The 11,775-nt window shown below is 56.1% G+C and overlaps 1 protein-coding gene across 1 annotated transcript in view; it reads right to left on the reverse strand.

Moving 5' to 3' along the window:
- Positions 1 to 2,938: 2,938 nt before the first annotated feature.
- CAPSL (calcyphosine like) overlaps positions 2,939 to 11,775 on the reverse strand; it is a 20,134-nt gene continuing 11,297 nt past the window's right edge. The window contains exons 3-5 of the mRNA XM_078884950.1: positions 10,038 to 10,215; positions 7,894 to 8,103; positions 2,939 to 3,081 (exon numbers count right to left, since the gene is read on the reverse strand). Coding sequence (XP_078741076.1) covers positions 2,980 to 3,081; positions 7,894 to 8,103; positions 10,038 to 10,215 — 490 coding nt within the window. The 3' untranslated portion in view covers positions 2,939 to 2,979. The remainder of the gene's footprint in view (positions 3,082 to 7,893; positions 8,104 to 10,037; positions 10,216 to 11,775) is intronic.

Here is an 11,775-nt window from a genome sequence, read left to right on the forward strand (position 1 = left end):
CACACACAGACACCCACAGAGACACACAGACACACACACAAAGAGAGACACACACAGAGACTCACACAGAGTCTTAGAGTGAAACCGTGTGACTTTTATTTTTCATTTCGCTCATTTTGATTTTCATTCCCTGACTGTGATGAGTGCTGAGTGAGTGAGTGGGTGAGTGGGTGAGTGAGTGGGTGGGTGGGTGAGTGAGTGTATGAGTGAGTGAGTGGGTGAGTGAGTGGGTGAGTGGGTGAGTGAGTGTGTGAGTGAGTGAGTGGGTGAGTGAGTGGGTGGGTGAGTGAGTGTATGAGTGAGTGAGTGAGTGGGTGAGTGAGTGGGTGAGTGAGTGGGTGAGTGAGTGGGTGGGTGAGTGAGTGTATGAGTGAGTGAGTGGGTGAGTGAGTGGGTGAGTGGGTGAGTGAGTGTATGAGTGAGTGAGTGGGTGAGTGAGTGGGTGGGTGAGTGAGTGTATGAGTGAGTGAGTGGGTGAGTGAGTGGGTGAGTGGGTGAGTGAGTGTATGAGTGAGTGAGTAGGTGAGTGAGTGGGTGGGTGAGTGAGTGCTGAGTGAGTGAGTGGGTGAGTGGGTGAGTGAGTGGGTGGGTGGGTGGGTGAGTGAGTGTATGAGTGAGTGAGTGGGTGAGTGAGTGGGTGAGTGGGTGAGTGAGTGTGTGAGTGAGTGGGTGAGTGAGTGGGTGGGTGAGTGAGTGTATGAGTGAGTGAGTGAGTGGGTGAGTGGGTGAGTGAGTGTATGAGTGAGTGAGTGGGTGAGTGAGTGGGTGAGTGGGTGAGTGAGTGTGTGAGTGAGTGAGTGGGTGAGTGAGTGGGTGGGTGAGTGAGTGTATGAGTGAGTGAGTGAGTGGGTGAGTGAGTGGGTGAGTGAGTGGGTGAGTGAGTGAGTGGGTGGGTGAGTGAGTGTATGAGTGAGTGAGTGGGTGAGTGAGTGGGTGAGTGGGTGAGTGAGTGTATGAGTGAGTGAGTGGGTGAGTGAGTGGGTGGGTGAGTGAGTGTATGAGTGAGTGAGTGGGTGAGTGAGTGGGTGAGTGGGTGAGTGAGTGTATGAGTGAGTGAGTAGGTGAGTGAGTGGGTGGGTGAGTGAGTGCTGAGTGAGTGAGTGGGTGAGTGGGTGAGTGAGTGGGTGGGTGGGTGAGTGAGTGTATGAGTGAGTGAGTGGGTGAGTGAGTGGGTGAGTGGGTGAGTGAGTGTGTGAGTGAGTGAGTGGGTGAGTGAGTGGGTGGGTGAGTGAGTGTATGAGTGAGTGAGTGAGTGGGTGAGTGGGTGAGTGAGTGTATGAGTGAGTGAGTGGGTGAGTGAGTGGGTGGGTGAGTGAGTGTATGAGTGAGTGAGTGGGTGGGTGAGTGAGTGTATGAGTGAGTGAGTGAGTGGGTGAGTGAGTGTATGAGTGGGTGAGTGGGTGAGTGAGTGGGTGGGTGGGTGGGTGAGTGAGTGTATGAGTGAGTGGGTGAGTGAGTGTGTGAGTGAGTGGGTGGGTGGGTGAGTGAGTGTATGAGTGAGTGAGTGTATGAGTGAGTGTATGAGTGAGTGTGTGAGTGTATGAGTGAGTGAGTGCATGAGTGGGTGAGTGTATGAGTGAGTGTGTGAGTGAGTGAGTGTATGAGTGAGTGTGTGAGTGAGTGAGTGTATGAGTGAGTGAGTGTATGAGTGAGTGGGTGAGTGAGTGTATGGGTGAGTGTGTGAGTAAGTGAGTGAGTGTATGAGTGAGTGAATGAGTGAGTGTGTGAGTAAGTGAGTGAGTGAGTGGGTGAGTGAGTGAGTGAGTGTATGAGTGAGTGAGTGTATGAGTGAGTGAGTGAGTGAGTGAGTGGGTGAGTGAGTGAGTGAGTGTATGAGTGAGTGTATGAGTGAGTGTGTGAGTAAGTGAGTGAGTGAGTGGGTGAGTGAGTGAGTGAGTGTATGAGTGAGTGAGTGTATGAGTGAGTGAGTGAGTGGGTGAGTGAGTGTATGAGTGAGTGTGTGAGTAAGTGAGTGAATGAGTGAGTGAGTGTATGAGTGAGTGAGTGTATGAGTGAGTGTATGAGTGAGTGTATGAGTGAGTGAGTGAGTGAGTGTATGAGTGAGTGAGTGTATGAGTGAGTGTATGAGTGAGTGAGTGAGTGGGTGAGTGAGTGAGTGAGTGTATGAGTGAGTGTATGAGTGAGTGTGTGAGTAAGTGAGTGAGTGAGTGGGTGAGTGAGTGAGTGTGTGAGTGAGTGAGTGAGTGGGTGAGTGAGTGAGTGAGTGTATGAGTGAGTGAGTGTATGAGTGAGTGTGTGAGTAAGTGAGTGAGTGTATGAGTGAGTGAATGAGTGAGTGAGTGTATGAGTGAGTGTATGAGTGAGTGAGTGTATGAGTGAGTGAATGAGTGAGTGTGTGAGTGAGTGAGTGTATGAGTGAGTGAGTGTATGAGTGAGTGTATGAGTGAGTGTGTGAGTGAGTGAGTGTATGAGTGAGTGGGTGAGTGAGTGTATGAGTGAGTGAATGAGTGAGTGTGTGAGTGAGTGAGTGTGTGAGTGAGTGTATGAGTGAGTGAATGAGTGAGTGTGTGAGTGAGTGAGTGTGTGAGTGAGTGTATGAGTGTGTGAGTGAGTGAGTGTATGAGTGAGTGAATGAGTGAGTGTGTGTATGAGTGAGTGTGTGAGTGAGTGAGTGTATGAGTGAGTGTATGAGTGAGTGTGTGAGTGAGTGAGTGTGTGAGTGAGTGTGTGAGTGAGTGAGTGTATGAGTGAGTGAGTGTATGAGTGAGTGGGTGAGTGAGTGTATGAGTGAGTGTGTGAGTAAGTGAGTGAGTGTATGAGTGAGTGAGTGTGTGAGTGAGTGAATGAGTGTATGAGTGAGTGAATGAGTGAGTGAGTGTATGAGTGAGTGTATGAGTGAGTGAGTGAGTGTATGAGTGAGTGAATGAGTGAGTGAGTGTATGAGTGAGTGTGTGAGTGAGTGAGTGTATGAGTGAGTGTGTGAGTGAGTGAGTGAGCAGTGCACCACCCTGTGAGTGTCTATATTTTCCAGGCGTTCTTCATCATCACGATGAAGTAGACGTCTGTGTCCACAGAGGCGCTGACACCCGAGTAATAGTTCAAGAATTCTTCCGCTGTAATCTACACAGAGACACGCACAGAGAGACACGCACACAGAGACACGCACAGAGAGACACAGTGACACACACAGAGACACACACAGAGACACACACAGAGACACACACAGAGACACACACAGAGAGACACACACAGAGAGACACACACAGAGAGACACACAGTGACACACACAGAGACACACACAGAGACACACACAGAGACACACACAGAGAGACACACACACAGAGACACGCACAGAGACACACACAGAGAGACAGAGAGACACACACAGAGACACACACACAGAGACACAGTGACACACACAGAGACACACACAGAGACACACACAGAGACACACACAGAGACACACACAGAGACTCACACAGAGACACACACAGAGACACACACAGAGACACACACAGAGACACACACAGAGACACACACAGAGACACACACAGAGACACACACAGAGACACACACAGAGACACACACAGAGACTCACACAGAGACTCACACAGAGACACACACAGAGAGACACACAGAGACACACAGAGACACACAGAGACACACACAGAGACACACACAGAGACACACACAGAGACACACACACAGACACAGAGACACACACAGAGAGACACACACAGAGACACACACAGAGACACGCACACAGAGACACACACAGAGACACACACAGAGACACACACAGAGACACGCACACAGAGACACACACAGAGAGACACACACAGAGACACACACAGAGACACACACAGAGACACACACAGAGACACACACAGAGACACACACAGAGACACACACAGAGACTCACACAGAGACACACACAGAGACACACACAGAGACACACACAGAGACACACACAGAGACACACACAGAGACACACACAGAGACACACACAGAGACACACACAGAGACACACACAGAGACACACACAGAGACACACACAGAGACACACACAGAGAGACACACAGAGAGACACACACAGAGACACACACAGAGACACACACAGAGAGACACACAGAGAGACACACACAGAGACACACACAGAGACACACACAGAGACACACACAGAGACACACAGAGACACACACAGAGACACACACAGAGACACACACAGAGACACACACAGAGAGACACACAGTGACACACACAGAGAGACACACACAGAGAGACACACACAGAGACACACACAGAGACACACACAGAGAGACACACACAGAGAGACACACACAGAGACACACACAGAGACACACACAGAGAGACACACACACAGAGACACACACAGAGACACACACAGTGACACACACAGAGAGACACACACACAGAGACACGCACAGAGACACACACAGAGAGACAGAGAGACACACACAGAGACACACACACAGAGACACAGTGACACACACAGAGACACACACAGAGACACACACAGAGACACACACAGAGACACACACAGAGACTCACACAGAGACACACACAGAGACACACACAGAGACACACACAGAGACACACACAGAGACACACACAGAGACACACACAGAGACACACACAGAGACTCACACAGAGACTCACACAGAGACACACACAGAGAGACACACAGAGACACACAGAGACACACAGAGACACACAGAGACACACACAGAGACACACACAGAGACACACACAGAGACACACACAGAGACACACACAGAGACACACACAGAGACACACACAGAGACACACACAGAGACACACACAGAGACACACACAGAGAGACACACAGTGACACACACAGAGAGACACACACAGAGACACACACAGAGACACACACAGACACACACAGTGACACACACAGACACACACACAGAGAGACACACACAGAGACACACACAGACACACACAGAGACACACACAGAGACACACACAGTGACACACACAGAGACACACACAGAGAGACTCACACAGAGACACACACAGAGACTCACACAGAGACACACACAGAGACACACACAGAGAGACTCACACAGAGACACACAGAGACACACACAGAGACACAAACAGACACACAGAGACACACACAGACACACACAGAGACACACAGAGACACACACAGAGACACACACAGAGACACACACAGAGACACACACAGAGACACAGAGAGACACACACAGAGACACACACAGAGTGACACACACAGAGACACACACAGAGACACACACAGAGACACACACAGAGAGACACACACAGAGAGACACACACAGAGACACACACAGAGAGACAGAGACACACACAGAGACACACACAGAGACACACACAGAGAGACACACACAGAGACACACACAGAGACACACATAGAGAGACACACACAGAGACACACACAGAGACACACATAGAGAGACACACACAGAGACACACACAGTGACACACACAGTGACACAGAGACACACACAGAGACACACACAGAGACACACAGAGACACACACAGAGACACAGAGACACACACAGAGACACACACAGAGACACACACAGTGACACACACAGTGACACAGAGACACACACAGAGACTCACACAGAGACACACACAGAGACACACACAGAGACACAGAGACACACACAGAGACACACACAGAGACACACACAGAGACACACACAGAGACACAGAGACACACACAGAGACACACACAGAGAGACACACACAGAGACACACACACAGAGACACAGTGACACACACAGAGACACACACAGAGACTCACACAGAGACACACACACAGAGACACACACAGAGACAAACACAGAGACACACACACAGAGACACACACAGAGACACAGTGACACACACAGAGACACACACAGAGACTCACACAGAGACACACACACAGAGACACACACAGAGACAAACACAGAGACACACACACAGAGACACACACAGAGACACACACAGAGAGACACACAGAGACACACACAGAGACACACACAGAGACACACACAGAGACACACACAGAGACACACACACACAGAGACACACACAGAGACACACACAGAGACACACAGAGACACACACAGAGACACACACAGAGACACACACAGAGACACACACAGAGAGACAGAGACACACACAGAGACACACACAGAGACACACACAGAGACTCACACAGAGAGACACACACAGAGAGACACACACAGAGAGACACACACAGAGAGACACACAGAGAGACACACAGAGACACACACAGAGACACACACATAGACACAGTGACACACACAGAGAGACACAGACAGAGACACACAGAGACACACACACAGAGACACAGTGAGACACACACAGAGAGACACACAGAGAGACAGTGACACACACAGAGACACAGAGACACACACAGAGACACACACAGAGACACACACAGAGACACGCCCACTCACTCACCCACTCACTCACTCACCCACTCACTCACTTACTCACCCACCCACTTACTCACTCACCCACTCACTCACTCACCCACTCACTCACTCACCCACTCACTCACTTACTCACCCACCCACTTACTCACTCACTCACCCACTCACTCACCCACTCACCCACTCCCCCACCCACCCACCCACCCACTCACCTACCCACCCACCTACTCACCCACCCACCCACTCACCCACCCACCCACCCACTCACCCACCCACCCACCCACCCACTCACCCACCCACCCACCCACCCACCCACTCACCCACCCACTCACCCACCCACCCACCCACTCACCCACCCACTCACCCACCCACCCACCCACTCACCCACCCACCCACTCACCCACCCACCCACTCACCCACTCACCCACCGACCGACCCACTCACCCACTCACTCACCCACTCACCCACCCACCCAACCACTCACCCACTCACCCACCCACTCACTCACCCACCCACTCACCCACTCACCCACCCACCCACTCACCCACTCACCCACCCACCCACCCACTCACTCACTCACTCACTCACCCACCCACTCACCCACCCACCCACTCACCCACCCACCCACCCACTCACTCACCCACTCACCCACTCACTCATCCACCCACTCACCCACTCACCCACCCACCCAACCACTCACCCACTCACCCACCCACTCACTCACCCACCCACTCACCCACTCACCCACCCACCCACCCACCCACTCACCCACCCACCCACCCACTCACTCACCCACTCACCCACCCACCCACTCACTCACACACCCACTCACTCACTCACCCACCCACCCACCCACCCACTCACTCACTCACCCACCCACCCACCCACTCACCCACTCACTCACTCACTCACTCACCCACCCACCCACTCACCCACTCACTCACCCACCCACTCACCCACTCACTCACCCACCCACTCACCCACCCACCCACTCACTCACCCACCCACCCACCCACCCACCCACCCACCCACTCACCCACCCACCCACTCACCCACCCACTCACTCACCCACCCACTCACCCACTCACCCACTCACTCACCCACCCACCCACCCACTCACTCACTCACTCACTCACTCACTCACTCACCCACCCACCCACCCACTCACCCACTCACCCACCCACCCACCCACCCACTCACCCACCCACCCACCCACCCACCCACTCACCCACCCACCCACCCACCCACTAACCCACCCACTCACCCACCCACCCACCCACCCACTCACCCACCCACTCACCCACCCACCCACTCACCCACTCACTCACCCACCCACCCACTCACTCACTCAGTCACCCACCCACCCACTCACTCACCCACTCACCCACCCACTCACCCACTCACCCACCCACCCACTCACTCACCCACTCACCCACCCACCCACTCACTCACCTTCCCATCCTTGTCGTATGGCGAATCAAAGTTGTCTAGGAAAGACCTAAACACTTGTTCTTCACTCCACTCCCCATTCTGAAACTTGGGGTGGTGTTTGGCGTTGTAGACTCCCTGCAGATCTTCCACTGTGACCACTCCATCTCCTGTGCGGTCCAACTTGCGGAACGCCTGACCCACAATCTCCTTGCGAGCTGTGGACATGGGTGGCTGAACGGGGAGAGAGTGGGTGGGTGAGTGGGTGGGTGAGTGGGTGGGTGGGTGAGTGAGTCACACACCCACTCACTCACTCACCCACTCACCCACCCACCCACTCACCCACCCACCCACTCACCCACTCACCCATCCACCCACCCACCCCCCCACTCACCCACTCACCCACCCACCCACTCACCCATCCACCCACCCACCCACCCACCAACCCACTCACCCACCCACCCACTCACCCACCCACCCACTCACCCACCCACTCACCCACCCACCCACCCACTCACCCGCCCACTCACCCGCCCACTCACCCACCCGCCCACCCACCCACTCACTCACTCACTCACCCACTCACCCACTCACCCACCCACTCACCCACTCACCCACCCACCCACCCACTCACTCACCCACTCACTCACTCACCCACCCACCCACCCACCCACCCACTCACTCACCCACCCACCAACCCACTCACCCACCCACCCACTCACCCACACACCCACCCACCCACTCACCCACCCACCCACTCACCCATCCACCCACCCACCCACCCACTCACCCACTCACCCACCCACCCACCAACCCACTCACCCACCCACCCACTCACCCACTCACCCACCTACCCACTCACCCACCCACCCACTCACCCACCCACTCACCCACCCACTAACTCACTCACTCACCCACTCACTCACTCACCCACCCACCCACCCACCCACTCACCCATCCACCCACTCACTCACTCACCCACCCACCCACTCACCCACTCACCCACCCACCCACCCACCCACTCACTCACCCACTCACCCACTCACTCACTCACCCACCCACCCACCCACCCACCCACCCACCCACCCACCCACCCACCCACTCACCCACCCACTCACCCGCCCACTCACCCACCCGCCCACCCACCCACTCACCCATCCACCCACTCACTCACTCACCCACTCACCCACCCACTCACTCACCCACCCACCCACCCACTCACTCACTCACTCACCCACTCACTCACTCACTCACTCACCCACCCACCCACTCACTCACTCACTCACCCACCCACCCACCCACCCACCCACCCACTCACTCACTCACCCACCCACCCACCCACTCACTCACTCACCCACCCACCCAATCACTCACTCACCCACCCACCCACCCACTCACCCACCCACCCACCCACTCACTCACTCACTCACCCACCCACCCACCCACCCACTCACTCACTCACTCACTCACCCACCCACCCACCCACTCACCCACTCACTCACCCACCCACCCACCCACCCACCCACCCACTCACTCACTCACCCACCCACCCACCCACTCACTCACTCACTCACTCACCCACCCACCCACCCACTCACTCACTCACCCACCCACCCACCCACTCACTCACTCACTCACTCACCCACCCACTCACCCACTCACTCACTCACCAACTCACACACACTCACCCACCCACTCACTCACTCACCCACTCACCCACCCACTCACTCACTCACCCACCCACCCACCCACTCACTCACTCACCCACCCACCCACCCACTCACCCACCCACCCACCCACTCACCCACTCACCCACCCACCCACTCACTCACCCACTCACTCACCCACTCACCCACCCACCCACTCACCCACTCACCCACCCACCCACCCACCCACTCACCCACCCACCCACCCACCCACCCACCCACTCACTCACTCACCCACCCACCCACCCACCCACCCACCCACCCACTCACTCACTCACCCACCCACCCACCCACCCACTCACTCACTCACTCACTCACCCACCCACCCACCCACTCACTCACTCACCCACCCACCCACCCACCCACTCACCCACCCACCCACCCACTCACCCACTCACCCACCCACCCACTCACTCACCCACTCACTCACCCACTCACCCACCCACCCACTCACCCACCCACCCTAAGCGCCATGAGGAACTCATTGAAGTCGATGGTTCCATTCCGATCGATGTCGAACTTGGTGAAGAGTTCCTGCACTTGCGATCTCTCCACCTGCAGTCCGTAGTCGGTCAGCCCCTTGGTGAACTCCTTTAGGTCCAGAGATCGATTCCCGTCGTCATCCATGATGCGGAACACTCTGGGTGGGTGGGGAGGGTGGGTGGGTGGGTGGGTGAGTGGGTGGGTGGGTGGGTGGCGAGGTGGGTGCGTGGGTGGGTGGGTGAGTGGGTGGGTGGAGAGGTGGGTGGGTGAGTGGGTGAGTGGGTGGGTGGGTGAGTGGGAGGGTGGGTGGGTGGGTGGGTGGGTGAGTGAGTGGGTGGGTGGGTGAGTGAGTGAGTGGGTGAGTGGGTGGGTGGAGAGGTGGGTGGGTGAGTGGGTAAGTGGGTGAGTGAGTGGGTGAGTCAGCGGTTGGGTGAGTGGATAGGTGAGCGAGTGGATGGGTGAGTCAGCGGTTGGGTGAGTGGATAGGTGAGCGAGTGGATGGGTGGGTGAGTGGGTGAGTGGGTGAGTGAGTGGGTGAGTCAGTGGTTGGGTGAGTGGATAGGTGAGCGAGTGGATGGGTGGGTGGGTGAGTGGGTGAGTGGGTGAGTGAGTGGGTGAGTCAGTGGTTGGGTGAGTGGATAGGTGAGCGAGTGGATGGGTGGGTGGGTGAGTGGGTGAGTGGGTGAGTGAGTGGGTGAGTCAGTGGTTGGGTGAGTGGATGGGTGGGTGGGTGAGTGGGTGAGTGGGTGAGTGGGTGAGTGAGTGGGTGAGTCAGCGGTTGGGTGAGTGGATAGGTGAGCGAGTGGATGGGTGAGTCAGCGGTTGGGTGAGTGGATAGGTGAGCGAGTGGATGGGTGGGTGAGTGGGTGAGTGGGTGAGTGAGTGGGTGAGTCAGTGGTTGGGTGAGTGGATAGGTGAGCGAGTGGATGGGTGGGTGGGTGAGTGGGTGAGTGGGTGAGTGAGTGGGTGAGTCAGTGGTTGGGTGAGTGGATAGGTGAGCGAGTGGATGGGTGGGTGGGTGAGTGGGTGAGTGGGTGAGTGAGTGGGTGAGTCAGTGGTTGGGTGAGTGGATGGGTGGGTGGGTGAGTGGGTGAGTGGGTGAGTGGGTGAGTGAGTGGGTGAGTCAGTGGTTGGGTGAGTGGATAGGTGAGCGAGTGGATGGGTGGGTGAGTGAGTGGGTGAGTCAGCGGTTGGGTGAGTGGATAGGTGAGCGAGTGGATGGGTGGGTGAGTGGGTGAGTGGGTGAGTGAGTGGTTGGGTGAGTGGATAGGTGAGCGAGTGGATGGGTGGGTGGGTGAGTGGGTGGGTGAGTGAGTGGGTGGGTGGGTGGGTGAGTGGGTGGGTGGGTGAGTGAGTGGGTGGGTGGGTGGGTGGGTGGGTGAGTGTGTGGGTGGGTGGGTGGGTGGGTGAGTGGGTGGGTGGGTGGGTGGGTGAGTGAGTGGGTGAGTGGGTGGGTGGGTGGGTGAGTGAGTGAGTGAGTGGGTGGGTGGGTGGGTGGGTGGGTGGGTGAGTGGGTGGGTGGGTGAGTGGGTGGGTGGGTGGGTGAGTGAGTGAGTGGGTAGGTGAGTGAGTGGGTGGGTGGGTGGGTCGGTGAGTGAGTGGGTGGGTGGGTGATAAGGTGGGTGGGTGGGTGAGTGGGTGGGTAGGTGGGTGATAGGGTGGGTGGGTGGGTGGGTGAGTGGGTGGGTGGGTGGGTGGGTGGGTGGGTGAGTGAGTG

The sequence above is a fragment of the Lampetra fluviatilis genome, unplaced genomic scaffold (genome assembly GCF_964198595.1).
Source record: "Lampetra fluviatilis unplaced genomic scaffold, kcLamFluv1.1 SCAFFOLD_624, whole genome shotgun sequence".
NCBI classification, from domain to species: Eukaryota; Metazoa; Chordata; class Hyperoartia; order Petromyzontiformes; family Petromyzontidae; genus Lampetra; species Lampetra fluviatilis.